The following is a 19,024-nucleotide window of genomic DNA, read 5'->3' on the forward strand; positions in this document are numbered from 1 at the left end:
GTACAATGTTAACATGACTTGCCAGCTCTTATACTCAATACCCCGTCCAATGAAGGCAAGCATACTATATGCCTTCTTGACCACTCTATCCACCTGTGCAGCAAAAGTCAGGGTACAATGGACCTGAACTCTCAGATCTCTCTGCTCATCAACTTTTCCCAAGGCTTTTCTATTCATTGTATAATTTGCTCTAGAATTAGACTTGCCTAAATGCATCACCTCACATTTGTCTGGATTGAAAGCCATCTGCCACTTTTCTGCCCAACTCTCCAGTCTACCGATATCCTCCTGTATTCTCTGACAGTCCTTTTTGCTTTCTGCTACTCCACTAATCTTCATGTCATCTGCAAACTTGCTGATCATACCAAAGTGCCCTCTTCCAGATCATTTATGTATATCACAAACAACAGTGACCCCAATACTGACCCCTGTGGAACACCACTGGTCACCTTTCTCCATTTCGAGAAACTCCCTTCAATTACTACTCTCTGTCTCCTGTTGCTCAACCAGTTCTTTATCCACCTAGCTAGAACACCCTGCACACCATGTGACTTCACTTTCTCCATTAGTCTACAATGGGGAACCTTATCAAACGCCTTACTAAAGTCCATGTATATGACATCAACAGCCCTTCCTTCATCTAACAACTTGGTCACTTCCTCGAAGAACTCTATGAAGTTGGTAAGGCACGATCTCCCCGCACAAAACCATGTTGCCTATCACTGATAAGCTCATTCTTTTCTAAAAATAAACAGATCCTATCTCTCAGTACCCTCTCCAGCAACTTCCCCACCACTGATGTCAGGCTCACTGGTCTGTAGTTACCCAGATTTTCCCTACTACCCTTGTACAGGGGGACAACATAAGCTACCCTCCAGTCCTCTGGCACCTCACCTCTGTTTAAAGATGCCACAAAGATATCTGTCAGGGCCCCAGCTATTTCCTGTCTCACCTCCTTCAGCAACCTGGGATAGATCCCATCCAGTCCTGGGGATTTGTCCACCTTAATAACCTCTAACATACCCAACACATCTTCCCTACTTATACCAATGTGATCCAGACTAATCAAACTTCTATCTCTAATCTCAAGATTCATCATGTTCCTCTCCTCAGTGAACACTGATGCAAAGTAATCATTCAGAATCTCACCCATTCTCTCAGATTCGCCACACAGGCTTCCTTCATTATCTTTTAGTGGACCAATCCTTTCCCTAGTTACCTGCTTACTTCTTATATAAGGATAAAATGCTTTGGGATTTTCCTTAATTCTGCTTGCTAAAGCTCTTTCATGACCCCTCTTCACCCGCTTGATTCCTTGTTTAAGACTTGTCTTACTCTTCCGATATTCCTCCAGGGCCCATTCTGTTCTTAGCTGCCTAGACCTTATGTACGCTTCCCTTTTCCTCTTGGCTAGTCATACAATTTCTGCTGTCATCCACGGTTCACGAATCTTACCCTTTCCTATCCTTTGCCTTCAACGGGATATGCCTATCCTGCACTATCTTTGAAAGCCTCCTACATCTCAAATGTGGACTTCCCTTCAAATAGCTGTGTCCAATCCACATTTCCCAGCTCCTGCCTAATTTTGATGTAATTGGCCTTGGCCCAGTTTAGTACTCTCCCCTTAGAACCACGCTCTTTATCTACGAGTATTCTAAAACTTACAGAATTGTGATCACTGTTCCCAAAGAAATCCCCAATCGCAATTTCTACCACCTGTCCTGGCTCGTTCCCCAGTACCAGGTCCAATATAGCCCTTTCCCTCGTCGGACTATTGACACACTGCTCTAGAAAACTCTCCTGGACGCTTCGTACAAATTCTGCCCCATCCAGACCTCTGATACTAAGTGTATCCCAGTTAATGTTGGGAAAATTAAAATCTTCCATCACCACTACCCTATTGCCTCTACATCTATTCATATTCTGTTTACCTATTTGTTCTTCTACCTCACGCTCATTGTTGGGAGGCCTGTAATACAGCCCCAACAATGTAACTGCACCCTTCTTATTTCTCAGTTCCACCCATAATGCCTCACTACCCAAGCCTGCAATAGTGTCCTCCTTTAGCACAGCCGTGATATCATCCCTGACCAGCAATGCAACTCCACCCCCCCTCTTTTACTTCCCCCTGTGTCCTGTCTGAAGCATCTATATCCTGGAACATTTAGTTGCCAATCATCATACCCTTTCCTCAACCAAGTCTCTGTGATGGCAATAATGTCATTCTCCCAGGCACCAATCCAAGCCCTAAGTCCATCTGCCTTATACACTATACTCCTTGCATTAAAGTAGATGCATTTCAAGCCACCAGTTCTTTTGCGCTCACCTGCTCTCTGCCTATTCTTCCCATTATTAATGCTATCTTCATAATTCTTACAGTCTCCAGTCTCCACCTCACTGCCGACTTGTTTTCTCTTCTGGTTCCCGGTCCTCTGCCACATTCGCTTAAAACCTCCCCAACAGCAGTAGCAAAAACTCCCCTAAGGACGTTGGTTCCAGTCTGGTTTAGATGTAGACTGTTCCTTTTGTAATAGTCCCACCTTCCCCAGAACCGGTCCCAATGTCCAACAAATCTGAACGCCTCTCTCCCACACCATCTCTCAAGCCACGTGCTCATCCTGCCTATTTTTTCATTTCTACGCTGGATAGCACGTGGCACTGGTAGAAATCCTGAGATCACTACCTTTGAGGTCCTCCCATTTAACTTCTCTCCTAGCTCTCTGAATTCTTCTTTCAGGACCTCTTCTCGCTTTCAACTTATATCGTTGGTGCCTATATGCACCACAACCACTGGCTGTTCACCCTCCCCTTCCAGAATGCTCTGCAGCCGATCGGTGACATCCCCTGACCCGAGCACCTGGGAGGCAACATACCATCTGGGAGTCCCGTTTTTGGCCACAGAACAGCTTATCTACTCCCCTCACAATAGAATCCCCTCTGACTATGGCCCTACGAGTCTTTTCCCTGCCCTTCTGAACAGCAGTGCCCACCACGGTGCCATGATCTTGACAACTGCTGCCCTCTCCTGGTGAGCCATCTCCCCCAACAGTATCCAAAATGGTATACCTGTTTTGGAGGGAGATGACCGCTGGGGACACCTGCACTACTTTCCTACTCTTTTTCTGTCTTTTGGTCACCCATTCACTGTCTCCCTCAACAATTCTAACCTGCGGTGTGACCAGTTCACTAAATGTGCTATCCACGACCTCCTCAGCATTGCGGATGCTCCATAGTGAGTCCATCTGCAGATCCAGAGCCGTCATGCAGTCAAACAAGAGCTGCAACTGGACACACTTCTTGCAAGTGTAAGAGTCAGGAACATCAGGCACGTTCCCAAGCTCCCACATCAAGCAAGAGTCACATGCCATGGGTCTGAGGTCCCCTGTCATTGTAAGCGTAGCTTTACATGAACTAACTGAAACCAAACAATGCACTTAACTAAATGAAAAAGAAAGATAAGAAATAAAAGCCTTACCTTACAGGGTCTTTTTCTTCCGGTTAGAGGGGTGGGGGGGTGGGGGAGTGGGGGTGGGGGAGGGAGATACTACACGTGTATTATCTCGGGCTTAGCCACTGCCCAAATATATATTAAACCCTTACCTTCCCAGCAGCCTTTACTTCACTCCTCGCCGCCCTGGCTAAATGGAGGCCCGATTCCTGAGGTAAGTACCTTTTAATGCGGGAAAATGTACCCTTCCCAGCAGCCTTTGCTTCACTCCTGACACTTCGAAGGGTCAGTGTGAACTTCATTGGTCAAAAGGCCTGCTTCTACACTGTTGGGATTCTATGATGAAGACCTGGACAACATTCAGGGTTCAGTTACTAACATTCATGCCACATGGGTACCAGACAATAACCATCTCCAACAAGGGAGATTCTAACCATTCTCTCCTAGGCATTACTATTGTTGAATCCTCCACTGCTAACATTCTGGGGGTTTCCACTAGCCAGAAACTTAACTGGAGAAGCCAGATAAATACCTATGGATTCAGGAATCAGTTTCGAGACTGGAAATTCTATGGCTAGTAACTCACCTCTTATCTTCCCAAAGCCATCCACTGACTTAAGTCAGAATACTCCCCATTCACCTGGATGAGTGCAGCTCCAAGACAAACATCCTGTTTGGTTGCACCCTGTTCACCATGTTAAACTTTCACTCCCTCCACCTCTGATGCATAGGAGAAGTAGTGTGTACCATCTACAAGATGCACTGGTGCACTCTAGGTTTGTAATATATTGTTATTATTTGGGAATCTGGATTCAAAAGTGGAGTGAAAATAGATTTTACTTTTCAGCTCTGTGAAAGTTATTTTTATATGTAAAAATCATAAAGTCAATTTGGACATTGAACCGAAGACAGCTTTTCCAAAACAACACGTGTCTTAAGTGACTCAAACTGCTGCCTGGGAGTTAATCATTAAATGTTTACAATGTTGTGCTTCATGAGACAGCAACACAAAACCAGAGACCACTGAGTTGAGTTCAGAGAAAGCGAGGTCATCCAAGCAACAGTTTTGTAGCTTTTAGAAGTCTTTAGGCTGTGAAAGTTGGTGGAAATCTCCCGTATGTCAGAATTTGGAAGCAATGTGCAGGCCATCAGAGCTGTCAAGTTGCCATAAGTTGCTACAAAGAGAAGGACTGGGTGGAGGCATTTGAGTTAGAAGTTAAAGAGCTGAGATAGAAATCAGCATTCAGTGGGATTGAGTGTTTGTGAAGGATATTAGTTGGAAAAGAGTTGAATATTCTTTTCTTTTTAATGTTAAGATCTTTCAAAATTGATCTCTCTATGTGCAATATACACATACCTATTTCTTCTATATAATAAACTTGTGTACTTTTGTTAAGAGATCACTGACAAACTTGTGTGAACATGCTCAATGATTGAACACTTACAGTGACCAAACTTAAATAAATATTCTAACCTGTTAAGCCATTTTTCACTCTGAGTTATGGCCTGTCTGGTATTATCATCAGCTGGGATCACAACAGTGCAAAAACCTACCAAGCCACTTCCAACAGCACCTTCCATCCTATGTCCCCTATCACCTACAGGCTAAGACAGGTACAGGGAAATATTGCCACCAACAATTTTGCATCCAAGTCTCACATTTTGTTGTTCTTTCCATGTCACTGGGTCAGTATCCTGGAATTAACTTCCACATTATGGGTGGCCCTACCCCACCAGTACAGCAATGGCTACAGAAGGTAGCCTTAGTGTGGAGGTGCCAGTGTTGGACTGAGGTGGGCAAAATCAAAAATCACATGACACCAGGCTATAGTCCAACAGGTTTATTTAAAATCACAAGCTTTCGGAGCATTTACGTCAAGCAAAGTTGCAGTGATCCAAAAGCTTCCGATTTCAAATAAACCTGTTGGACTATAACCCTGCTGTTGTGTGACTTTTGATCTTTGCTGCAGAATGCAACTCACCATCCCCTCCAAGGGCAATTAGGGCTGGGTGAATTGCATATCCCATGCATGAATAAATGGAAAACAGTAAAGGTAACAATGCAGTGATTTAGTGGAGGAATTCAGTTTTGTAATGGCTTATTTATGTTGAGTGTGAGATTTAAGAGAAATTGCATAATGGCTGGAGGTGACACAGTCACAGTGGGCGAGAGGGTTTCCTGCTTTGCTGATACGTTCCGCGATCCTGATGGAATATCTTTGTTCCTTTTTGTTTTTAGATGTCATCCACACTGTGGGACCTATAGCAAGGGGGAGCTGCGATGAGCGTCTCAAACGTCAGCTGAGAAACTGCTACGAGGCTTCCCTCAAACTGTTGGAGACGCAGGGGCTGAAATCTATTGTAAGTGTTTCTCAGGGAGATGTCTAGCTTGCTCAGATCTGTTAACGATTTGTATAACGGAGGTGGCCCTCCTGAATCTCAAAGTGAGAACTTCAAAGGAGCCTCAGTTTATGAGAAAATCAGGGCATGGAACTGCAGATCCTCCCACATGGAGTAGAAATTGACTGTACCATTAATTTAGCATGTGTTAAATGACAATTGTAGGTTCACATCATTAATGTTTCTTCTGCCATTTAGAGCAATCCAGTTTTCTGGCCTCTGAATCTGACGATTTTAAGCCGAATGAACTTGGATGGTGTCCCTGTCAGCCCACTCTGTACATACCCCCACGCATGGATTCTGTGCAATTATTCGTATTGCATTTGTAATGCTGTGTGGGCATACAGTCTGCTGTCTATATGTGGGCTAAAGCACTATGCTCGGTGCACTGTGTGCAGATACTAAATCCTACACATTGAGATTACATGGGACTGCCAAGTGGTCTGGACAAACGCTGCTAAAATCAAACCAGATACCTGAGGTAACAAGCACAGTGTCACAGAGATTATACCAGACACTGCAGCTTGTTTCATTCTGTTCAATGAAATTGTGCAATCCTCCTTGGTCGGAATTCTTGGTAATTCTGGGACTGGGCTATTTCAGTGCTGTACGCCGAGGTAATTTCTCTGTCCAGGACACAAAGTGCAATTCAACCTCCACGAACAAAATGAAGGTTGGAATGTGATGTAGAACATATTTAAACATATTATATCCAGTGACATAACTTGTTAAAATATTTATAATTAGATTAGATTACTTACAGTGTGGAAACAGGCCCTTCGGCCCAACAAGTTCACACCGACCCGTCCAGACCCATTCGCCTACATTTACCCCTTCATCTAACACTATGGGCAATTTAGCATGGCCAATTCACCTAATCTGCACATTTTTGGATTGTGGGAGGAAACCGGAGCACCTGGAGGAAACCCTCGCAGACACTGGGAGAATGTGCAAACTCCACACAGAGAGTCGCCTGAGGCGGGAATTGAACCCGGGTCTCAGGCGCTGTGAAGCAGCAGTGCCACTGTGCCACCATGCCGCCCACTATATATTTTTATTATTCATTTTTGGGCTGTGGGTATCCTGGCTGTGCCAACATTTATTGCCCATCCCCAATTCCCCCTTGATCTGAATGACCAGCTGTATAAGAGACAAGAGTCAGCCATTTTCCAGTCACATGTAAGCCAGACCAGGTAAGGATGACAGATTTCCTTCCCTGAAGAATATTAGTGAATCAGATGGGTTTTTATGACAATTGTCAATGGTTATGTGGTTGCCATTAAGGTAGCTTTTTCTTCCAGATCTTTGTTGAATTCACCACCATTTGCCAAGATGGGATTCAGCAGAGCATTAGTATGAGTTTCTGGAGTATTAACCCAATGACATTACAATTACGTCACTTTGCCTCCCCCAGATATCCTCTATAAAGAGCTGGTATGGACCATATAACCCCCTTCTCTACATTTTTATACTTTCTGATCAACCTGTTCAGAAATATTATTTACACACCTCTGAATGGTGGGATCTGAATGGTTCACCTGACAAAGAAACAGCCCTCCAAAAGCTAGTGAGTTCAAATCAACCTGTTGGAATATAACCTGGTGTCAGGTGACTTCTGACTTCCTCCTCCAAGTGCACCTTACAACAGGTCGGATTTTCCAAATTTGGCTCAATTTGAAATCCTGACAAAAGCATGCTAACAGTCAACAGAATCATGGCGATCTATGTTTGGTGGATGGCAGAGTGAGCAGGGGTTAGAAGGGGCGTGATTTAAAAGCTGATTAGAAAAGGGTTTGTACAAGAATGCTGCAGATTTATTGAACATTTCCATCACTGCGTTTCCATCCTCTATCCCATTCCCTGCCCTCTTGGAAAAGGTTTCCTCTAGTCATAGTACAGCACGGAAACAGACCCTTTGGTCCAACTCATCCATGCCGACTAGACATGCTAAACTAATCTAGTCCCATTTGCCAGCACTTGGCCTATATCCTCTAAGCCTTCCCATTCATATACCCATCCAGATGCCTTTTAAATATTGTATTGTACCACATCCTCTGGCAGCTCATTTTCATACACTTCTACTTCATGATCTGAATGAGCAATAGAGTCTGACACTCGTGTGACTTTCTACTGGACCTTTCTGCTGCCATTTGCTGTGACTTTTTGAGGAGGGCACTGTAAAACAGGATGAAAAGCATTCTGCAAATTCCTGATGATTGAGCTGATAAACCGCTGTGTCAGCGTTTACAATTTCTGCCGGAATTGCTGCTGTGGGAGTCGAGGCTGGGTTTTTTTTTCAGTGTGAAGAAAGCATAATTCACCACTTAGCTGTCACTTACCCCCATGCCACCTCTTCCACTGCTAGTAAAGAAGTCTGAGACTTTTTTAACGCAATGTTTACATTGCTGTTAGCCAAGACGCTTAAAGTGCCTACATTTTACAAACTGAAGAGGCCTCTTGAGGAATGCAAAGTCGTTCCATAATCAAGGCATCTTGAAAACTTAATACTGAGCAATCTTCCTGCTGTTTGAACAGCCCTCACTTTGTCAACTTGGTGACCCTGAAACCCTGCTCTGTCTGCTGGGTGAAGAACCCATTCCTCAATTCCTCAGCCTGTTGTACCTTTTATCTACGGTGTCTGCCAACAGAGAGGTTAGATTACAGCAGAGTGAAAGTGCAGCGGATCAGAATTGAGTGGGCCACTCCATTTGAACAATCTACAAACACAAGTTTTGTGAGACTGACCACAGACCAGGGGAGTGCAAAGCCGATTCTGACAAACGGTGACATGAACTCAGCAAGTGTCCAGGCTGTAGCTTGTAAGAATCTGTCAGAATTGGTGATCAACTCAAGAGCTCCTTCGTGAGAAAAACAAGAGATTGTCTCGCTGCCAAATTCATGATAATAAAGAACCCATTACCAGAGGTGGTCTTTTTGCTGAAAGTAACAGCAGCTCTCAGAGAGCTTGTGTGTCTAATCTGAATATTTTACTTGTCTGCCTTCCTTATATCCCCAGGACATGTATAACCCTAGCTCACACTTTGTTTATCAGTCACTGTGCAAAGTGCTGTCTTGTGCCACAGGCACCCAGTGCAAATTTAGAACTGTCAGTGTCCAGTGTATGGCATCTGTACAAACACTCAGCACTCCTCACAAAATCCTACAGGTGGTACAAATGGTTTATGGGATCTTTGGTAATGATTAGTGTTTGTGTTAAAGGAGAGTCATGGGGGCTGGCAGCAGCCTGAAGGGGATAATTGGTGGCATGGTTGACAGGACTGATGTCAGGCAATACTTTGGACATTGTCTCCTAATTAATATTTGTGGAGCTCCTAAAGGTCATTTAAAAATGCTGCACCATCATTTATTGCTCCTTATTACTGAGCTGTGTACTGTTTGAATGTAAATTGTTAATAATAAGTGTAGTCTAGACCCAATTAGCACAATTAAAGGTTCTAGCAATATGTTGTTCAGCTTCAATTAACATTCAAGTGAAAGTTAATTATCACTTTTTAACCAAATAAAATGTTTAATTAGGTCTGCGTTCTAGAAAAGGAACCAAATTAACATTATGTTTTAAATATACAAGTCATAAGAGACCAGAGAAATGGTCGATTCAATTCTTCTGTTTCTCTTTGTAGTGATGGGTTGGGAAAGCAACGTATAGCAGGCCCATGCTATCAAAACAGTAAAGGGACTCTTCAGTTGCAGTGGTAGTGTCCCTACCTCTGAGCCAGACTGCGCTGGTTTAAGTCCCACCTCCTGCAGAGGTGTGCAATAACATCTCTGAGCAGATTGGTTAGAAAATCTCAATAAATGTAGCAAGCCAATGATATAAATACATGGCTGTGAATCTTGAATATCACCTTTTCTTTGACCTGGAGGTGCTAGTGTTGGACTGGGATGGACAAGGACAGAAGTCACATGACACCAGGTTATAGTCCAACAGGTTTATTTGAAATCACAAGCTTTCCGAGCGCTGCCCCTTCATCAGGTGAAGTGAATGTGATGAAGGAGCAGTGCCTGTTGGACTATAACCTGGTGTTGTGTGACTTCTGACCTTTTCTTTGACCAGCTTCTTGACACTCCCTGACTCAAATCCCTACAGTCCTTCAGCTCTGGCCTCTCGCTCACCTCAATTTTCTTTATTCTTGGAAGTCTGCCTTTGTCTATATAGACACAAGGTTGGTCTGCCTTAACTTCAATCTCCTCCAATCAGAATTGTTCCTGCGGCCTACCCTAACACCAAGCTTTTGGCCACTTGTCCTACAATCTCCTTCAGTGGCTGGATGTCATGCCTGGTCTGATAATGTTCCTACGGACTGACTTGGGAGTGTTCTACCTCCTTCGAAACGATTTGAAAACATAGGAAATAGGAGCAGAATGAGGCCGTTCAGCCCCTCTAGAGTGTAAAGCCATTCAAAGAGATCATGGTTAATCATCTGTCTATATGTCATTATTCCAGTTTCCCTTGATGGCATCTCCAATGTTTATCAGTTTCCGTTTTGAACATGCACAATGATTGAGCTTCCCCAGCCCCCGCAGTCAATCATTCATGAGTGAAGAAATGCCTCCTCATCTCAGGCTTAAATAGTCTACCTCTTATTTTGAGACTGTGCACACTCTTTCTGGACTTACCAGCCTGGGGAAACATCCTGGCAGTCTCTGTAAGACTGCAGCAAGACATCTTCCCTCCTGCACCGGACATATAAATATGATTTGTTGTTGCCGAGGGTCACACGTTAGGCATGTGGATAAGACTGAGTCCCGAAGCAAGGTTGGCACCAATTATATAACGGGAAAAGAGGAAAATATTACCAGAAGAGAGAGCAAGAGACTAAACTGCATTATGGACGTTTACTTGTTTCCTGTCAAAACACTTGCCGATTGAGTACTGATTCTGGGCAATGTCGGGGAATTTAATTGTGTTAATTTTCAAACACTGACAAGGGGGTAATTTTGCCAGAAGTTTCATTTTCAACAGATGTGAGGAACCTTTTAAACACATATAGGCAATTTTAATCACAGGTCTAAGCGCTTCAATTAAAAATGCTCTTTTTTTTTGCGATAAGCCCATTTTCAGCTGTATTAATAAAATTTCACCAAGCTATCACTCTTCTCGAGGAATATTTTTAAACCAACTTTTAACAATCACATTCAAATTCTGAGTTGCATAGCCTGAATTTTGACTGGTTCAGAGATAAGGACACTGCCGCTGCAACAGAAGAATCCCATTGGTTATTTTGCTCACAAGGGTTTGCCATATGATGTTTTTCCAACCCCTATTTTAGAACTGGTTAATTCATCATAAATAGAAACAGGAGAATTGAACATGAGCATCATTGATTAAATTGTCAAACTTCGAAGGTGGCGCGGTGGCTCAGTGGTTAGCACTGCTGCCTCACAGTGTCAGGGACCCGGGTTCAATTCCTGCCTAGGGCAACTGTCTGTGCGGAGTTTGCACGTTCTCTTTGTGTCTGTGTGGGTTTCCTCCGGGTGCTCTGGTTTCCTCCCACAGTCCCACAGGTGAATTGGCCATGCTCCATTGCCTGTAGTGTTAGGTGCATTAGTCAGGGTGGGTTGCTCTTGAAGGGTCGGTATGGACTTGTTGGGCCAAAGGGCCTGTTTCCACACTGTAGGGAACCTAATCTAATCTGCAAACTTGGGGCATCTCTAAAGTTTCAACATCCCAGGAGCAGATATATCAATGCAGCAGTTTGACACTTTCTTTGTACTGTATGCTGAAAACATGTAACAGAGATACTCTACGTTTCCAAACTAGAAGTGGGATTTCTTTGACAACACATTTTTAAAACCAGCATTAACATTTCTGCCTTTCAGCTCACATGATTTAGGTGTAATTGTGTCCGGTCTTAAATGATTTCATCAGAATAATCAGTTGGAGTAATATACCTTTGAAGACAACTTTTGTAAATGTGAGCAATGTAGATTTGTCACTTTGACCTGGGAGTTTGAGTGTTATACTCTTTTAGATCCTCGATGGCTTCTTTTAAACCGGGGGTGGGGATGTGTGTGGGCGTTAGGGGGGACAGGCAGTCCTGCAATGAGCCACGGATAAAAAGTTCACCTTCTGACCATCAGAGCTTTTAGTTATCTGAAGATTAAAATGGTTGTGCAGGAGGTGCTTCTCAAAGGCTGCCAAGGTCATATTTGCTTTCTTACAGAATGTCACGAGTTGGTATTTATTTATCTCGTCCTGGGGTTAAACTAGCACTCCTAATGCACTTCAGTTAAAGAGGCTCGAATACTATCTCCCTGTTGTCTGCATTTGGAATTATTTGTCTAAGTGCCTTGTGGCAGGAAATGTTATACAAATGGCTCACGTCTTTTTGTTTCAACCACTTTGACGAGCTTTCCTGATCTCTGAGTTGTACCTTTTGTAGCAAATTTCACCCAGAGATTCTACACGCTGTGATACATTGAATGCGAGTCCGTATTTATTTTCTGCACCGGGTTTGTTGAAATTGCTATTGTGGTGAAGTTTGAGACATCAATACGCTAGCTTTGAGAAACACTTATTTTTCACAAATCCATTTGCTTATTGCTACAAACAAGGTTGACCATAAACCATCAGAACTGGGCAGCAGTTTTCTTTATATAAGTTGCCAATTAAACATTCCTTTATAAGAGTGATAATTTGGTGAAGTTTTATTAATGCTGCTGAAAACGGGGCTATTGTGAAAAAATAAGCAATTTAATCAGTGTTCAGTGCTGTGAATAACTCTATCACCAAACACTGAATTACGTTTTGAAAGTTATAAAAGCAAGCAGATTACTGCAGATGCTGGAATTCTGAATCGGAAGCAGAAAGTGCTGGAGAAACTGAACTGGTTTTGCAGCATCTGTGGAGAGATGTCTTCTGAAGAGGAGTCATATTGCACTGGAAACATTAATTCTATTTCTTACTTCAGTGGTGCCTGCTGAGTTTCTCCAGCAATTTCTGATTTTGTTCAGAAGTCATATACTTGCTGGCTGCATTGGGAGACTTTGCTCGGCTGCAAAGGTGAACTAAGAGGAAATAGTTTTTAAGAGCTTTCAGAACATGTCTCGGGGTGTTACCGCATCCACAAGATGCAACTTACCATATTGAACTAAAAGCAGAAATAGCTGGAGAAACTCAGCTGATCTGTCAGCATCTATGAAGAGAAATTAGAGTTGACACTTTGAGTCCAGTGACCCTTCTTCAGAACCCTTAGAACATAGAGCATTCCAGTGCAGTACAGGCCCTTTGGCTGTTGATGTTGGGCTTCTGGTTGGTTCCACATGTCAGCACATCTAACCTACACTGTTCCATTTTCATCCATATGTTTATTCAATGACCCAAATTCAATGCCCTTAAAGTTGGTGAATCTACCACTGTTGCAGGCAGTGCATTCCACGCTCCTCCTACTCGCTGCGTAAAGAACCTACCTCTGACATCTGTCCTGTGTCAATCACCCCTCAATTTAAAGCCATGTCCCCTCATGTTAGCCTTCACCATCCGAGGAAAAAGACTCTCATTGTCCACCCTTTCTAACCCTCTGATGATCTTACATGTCTCGATTATGTCACCTCTCAACCTTCTTCTCTCCAACAAAAACAGCCTCCGTTCCCTCAGCCTATTCCTCATAAGACCTTCCTTCCATACCAGGCAACATCCTAGTAAATCTCCTCTGAACCCTTTCCAAAGCTTCCACATCCTTATAATGCAGTGACCAGAACTGTACATAATACTCCCAAGTGCGGCCGCACCAGTGTCTTGTACAGCTGAAGCATGACCTCATGGCTCCAAAACACAATCCCTCTACCAATAAACACCAATGCACTATATCCCTTCTTAACAACCTTATCCACCTGGGTGGCAACTTTCAGGGATTTATGCACCTGGACACTGAGATCTCTCTGTTCATCTACGCTGCCCAGAATTTTACCATTGTCCCACTACTCTGCATTCCTGTTACTTCTTCCGAAGTGAACTACCTCACATTTTTCATCGTTAAACTCCATTTGTCACTTCTTAGCCTAACTCTGCATCTTATCTATGTCCCTCTGTAACCCACAATATCCTTCGGTACTATCCACAACTCGACCTACCTCAGTCTCATCTGTAAATTTACTCACCCATCCTCTAGCCCACCTCCAGATCATTTATAAAAATGACAAACAGCAGTGCCCTCGAAACAGATCCTGGTGACACACCACTGGTAACTGAGCTCCAGGATGAACATGTCTCATCAACCACCACCCTCTGTCTTCTTTCAGCAAGCCAATTTCTGATCCAAACCACTAAATCACCTTCAAACTCCTTATTTTGTGCAATATCCTACCATGTAGAACCTTATCAAATGCTTTACTGAAATCCACATACACCATGTTAACCGCCTTACCTTCATCCACCTGTTTTGTCACCTTCTCAAATAACTCAATAAGGTTAGTGAGGCATGACCTACCCTTCACAAAACCGTGTTCATTATCCCTAATCACATGATTCCTTTCTAAATGATTATCCTATCTCTTATAACCTTTCCCAACACCTTACCCACAACCAAAGTAAGGATCACCTGCCCATAGTTACCAGGGTCGTCCTGACTCCCCTTCTTGAACAAGGGAACAACATTTGCTATCCTCCAGTCTTCTGGCACTACTCCTGTCGACTATGATGGCATAAAGATTGAAGCAAAAAGCTCTACAATCTCTTCACTGGCTTCCCAGAGAATCCGAGGATAAATCACATCTGGCCCCAGGGTCTTATCTATTTTCAAATCTTTCAAAATTGCAAAATCCTCCTCTTTGTCAACCTCAATCCCATCTAACCTTGTAGCCTGTATCTCCATATTCTCACTAACATTGCCCTTTTCCAATGTGAATGCTGATGAAAAATATTCATTTAAGCACTTCCCCTGTGTCCTCAGATTCCACACACAACTTCCCACTACTATCTTTGATTGGCCCTAATCTTTCTCTAGTCATTCTTTTATTCCTGATGTACCTATAGAAGGCCTCAGGATTTTCCTTGATCCTATCTGCCAACGACTTCTCATGTCCCCCCCGGCTCTTCTTTGCCCTCTCTTTAGATCTTTATGTGTGTTTCCAGGGTGTATTAAATGAGCACAATTCTTTTATTTTAATTGAACATAGGTATTGTATACCATAGCCTTTTGAGATGATGTTCAATGGAGAAAAATACTCAGATTTCCACATACATGTTAAAACAAAACTCTGCAATTCTGTAATTTGTTGCTGTCTAAACATTTAATCGAAACTTTAAAACTGAACGTAAAAAATGAATGTGCAAGCTTGTCACCTCACGAGATCTGAAATTCCATCCCAGAGTTGGGGAGGTATGACTTTGCTGATATAAAAGCTATTTTTTTTTTGGATTTCCCCCAGGATTGATTTGTTGACTGTACCAGCATTGTCTACAGCAGTCTGGCTGATTAAAAAGCTGGCTGAATTCAGGAACCTGATACTGTGATGTTTGGCGTCTGCTTGGCACCAACATCAGCGTGTAAATCTAACAATAGCACAGTTGACATGAGATGTGTTCCGAGTCCCCTCGGCTGGTTAATGTCCAACTATCTCACCTTTTGACCAAATGTTTGGACAATGGTTGTAATATCTCACCGTAGGTGGTACATTTTGTTTGGTTCCTAGTTCAAACAAAAGGGGGTGCCCATTACATACAGAGGTGATTTTTTTAAAAAATTATGTCTCGGAGAGGTGAGTTTTTGGAATTCCCTTCCTCAAAAGTTAGTTAGTACAGAATTTTAAAATCATTTTTAAAGCAAACATAGACAGACCCTTAATTACCAAGCGGATAAAAGATTATTGGGGGTAAAAGTTAAGTCACTGTAATCCCATTGTATTGGAGGGCTGCTTGTTCAGTGTAGAAAGAGAAGGAGAGATGATTGGTGGTGGTTTAACCTGAGGGTCACCGCGCCTCAGGTGAGGGGAGAGGTTGAGAAGGAGAATCCTTCATAGTAACCTCAAACCGGTGATGGGAATTGAACCCATGCTGTTGGCATCACTCTGCTCTGTAAACCAACAATCCAGCCAACTGAGCTTGACCGATTCCCGATAGGAAGTATATTATTAAATTGGAGAGGGTTCAGAAAAGATTTACCAGGATGTTGCTGGGAATGGAGGGTTTGAGTTGTAAAAATAAGCAGCATAGGCGAGAATATTTTTTACGGGAGCGTAGGTGGTTGAGGGGTGATCCTGCCGAAGTTTATAAAATTGTGAGGGGCAGAGATAAGGTGAATGGCAAAGGTCTTTTCCCTAAGGTGGGGGAGTTCAAAACTAGGGAGCTTACTTTTAAGGTAAGAGGAGAAAGATTTTAAAAAGACCTGAGGGGCAACTTTTTTACACCGTGTGGTTAGTGTGTGGAATGAACTTCCTGAGGATGTGGTGGATGCGGGTACAGTTGCAATGTTTAAACGACATTTGAATAAGTACATAAGTAGGAAAGGTTTAGGGGGATATGGGCCAAATGCGGGCAGGTGGGACTAGTTTAGTTTGGGAACATGGTCGGTGTGGACTAGTTGGACTTTATGACTATGATCACAGAACCCATGATCGGTGACATGAAATTTCCAAAATAGATGATCATGCTCATTAATTCATTAATGAGTGATTATTGATGATTGATGCAAGTTGTTATGATTTGGGTCAATGCCAGATTTTATTGAATAATTGGTCCTGTGAAGCGTTTGTAGTCTTTGGACTGTGTTTTGCTACCAGACTGGGTTTGGTACAGGGTCTTCCTCCCGAATGTGTAGGAGTTGGAATGATAGCTGTTTTTTGAGCGTTTCACCATTGAGAACGTCCAACCAATACTTGAATGAGAATCACAATTATTCTGGGATATTCAATGTCCTTGTGATCTGATCCAATCACCAATCTCATCCCCTAGATTACCGGGAAGCAATTGTCACTTATTCAGGAAATGACTAGCCAAGTCTACAGTCTAAATCTTTAAAGAACTTAGTTGATAAATTGATGCTAACATTCATCTTTTTGCTTAATTTCCAAAATTCAATTATTTTAAATCTCTTAAATTGTTCTTATCGCTAAATGAGAAAAGTCGAAATTGCACGAATTTGAGAAAGGCTTTACTGCTCTTTTATATTCCATTGTTCACACCATTGAATTGTGATCAAATACCACAGGATAATGACAATCATTATTTTAATAATATGACAATCAATTAATTAGTGGTATCAGTTCCCTTTAAAAAACATTTGTTCAATTTAGTGGCTGAGATTCAAGAAATTGGAGTGAGCAATAATGATTATTTTTAATTACTTTCTTCAATGGTAAGCGCCGTATGATACAACAGAAGATATGAACAGGGGAATATTGTAGAGGAGGTGGTAGGCTGCCTTCTTCTGCCATTACAATCATTGAATTGTAGGTATCTCCACAATGCTGATAGGAAGAGAGTTCTATCGTGTTAGTTCAGTGACAGTGAAGGACTGAATATATACTTCCAACTCAGGACGGCATACAGCTGGATCAAAACTTGGGGATGGTGTTCCCAAGCATCCATTGCTCTTGTTCATCTCGGTGGTAACTAGTTATATCACAGGTTCAGAAGCTGCAATAGGAGCCTCTGAGCTGCGTCAGGGTAACTTGTGAATGGTGCGCACTGCACCAGATCAAGATGACTGTTTTGTCCCTGGATGGTGTCGAGCTTCTTGAGTGTTGTTAGAGCTGCACCCACCCAGTGCAAGTGGGGAGTGTTCCATTTCATGGAAATGTAAGCTTGTCGATGGTGGACAGGCTCTGAGGAAACAGGAGATGAGTAACTGGTTGTAGCTTTTGTAGTCACTGTATTTTTATGGCTGGGCAAGTTCAGTGTCGAGCCCCAGGATGTTGATAGTGGTGTCGGCAAAAGTGAGGACTGCAGATGCTGGAAACCAGAGTCTAGATTAGAGTGGTGCTGGAAAGCACAGCAGGTCAGGCAGCATCCAAGGAGCAGGAAAATCCTGATGAAAGGCTTTTGCCTGAAATGTCGATTTTCCTGCTGCTCAGATGCTGCCTGACCTGCTGTGCTTTTCCAGCACCACTCTAATGTTGATAGTGGTGTATTCAGCATTGCTAATGCCATTGAATGGTTCGATCCTCTCGTATTGGAGGTGATCATTGACATTTTAGAAAGATTCTGGATGTGATATCACTTATTAGGCCAGCGTTTATTGCCCAGAGGGCATTTAAGGGTCATCCACATTGCTGTCAGTCTGGAGTCATGTGCAGGCCAGACTGGCTGTTCCCTTCCCTAGTATACATTGGTGAACCAGGTGGGTTTTTACGGCAGTCAGATTCATAGTTATCATTCGATTCTTAATTCCAGATATTTATTGAATTTGAGTTTTACCATCTGCCATGACAGGATTCAAATGCAGGTCCCTAGAACATTATCTGGGTCTCTGGGTCACTAGTCCAGTGATAATATCCACTAGGCTATCGCCTCCCATCAGCAGCCCATTCTTTTCCATGTGGCCTTATTTCATGACCCTCACCGTAGCTACACCATCGCCATGTAAAACTAAAACCATTCAGATCCCTTCCAGCATGAAAAGCGATGTTACAATATACTGAACTCACAACAAGCCTTCTAGTGCAGTCAGGTAAATTATTCAGTGCATCAACGAAAATATAAGGGGAGAAAATCAGGCTATTACACAAGGTGGATTTACCCTGTTGATCCCTTAAGTGATTTACTTTCCAAAGGTAAGTAAGGCAGTTTCTCAATCTTCATGAGTATTCTGAACCAACTGCTGCCTTCTGTAATTTGCAGTGCAAAATAAGGAGAGATCTGTGGCTTGTTTGCTTTTCCATCTTATGTGTCTCTGGAGCAAACACATTATTAATATTGTGGACTGTGGAAATGTTGCAAGGAACATAATTTAAAATATTTAAAATGACTTTAAAATTATTGTAATGCTGAATGCATGCAGCAAAGCGAACAAAGATAATGTTTAGAGAAGTCTTATAGCCAGGAAATGTGGTTTTTTGATCACTTACACATCGCGTCCAAAGTGACCCTTTCATTGTGCTCCACGTGGTATTTTAATTTTGTTTTGCTGAACCTATTACTGGTACCCTCAAGATTACAGAGTCGTAGAGCTGCACAGCACAGAAACAGACTCTTCAGTCCAACTTGTCCTTGCCGAC

At 42.8% G+C, this 19,024-nt stretch overlaps 1 protein-coding gene across 3 annotated transcripts in view; it reads left to right on the forward strand.

The window, feature by feature from the left end:
• The window catches only part of macrod2 (mono-ADP ribosylhydrolase 2), a 945,224-nt gene that overhangs the window by 618,819 nt on the left and 307,381 nt on the right, over positions 1-19,024 (forward strand). For all 3 annotated transcript variants that reach the window (XM_072581522.1, XM_072581521.1, XM_072581520.1), the window contains one exon: positions 5,688-5,809. In XM_072581522.1, the coding sequence (XP_072437623.1) occupies positions 5,688-5,809 (122 nt within the window). The remainder of the gene's footprint in view (positions 1-5,687; positions 5,810-19,024) is intronic.

Source organism: Chiloscyllium punctatum, chromosome 11 (genome assembly GCF_047496795.1).
Source record: "Chiloscyllium punctatum isolate Juve2018m chromosome 11, sChiPun1.3, whole genome shotgun sequence".
NCBI lineage: Eukaryota > Metazoa > Chordata > Chondrichthyes > Orectolobiformes > Hemiscylliidae > Chiloscyllium > Chiloscyllium punctatum.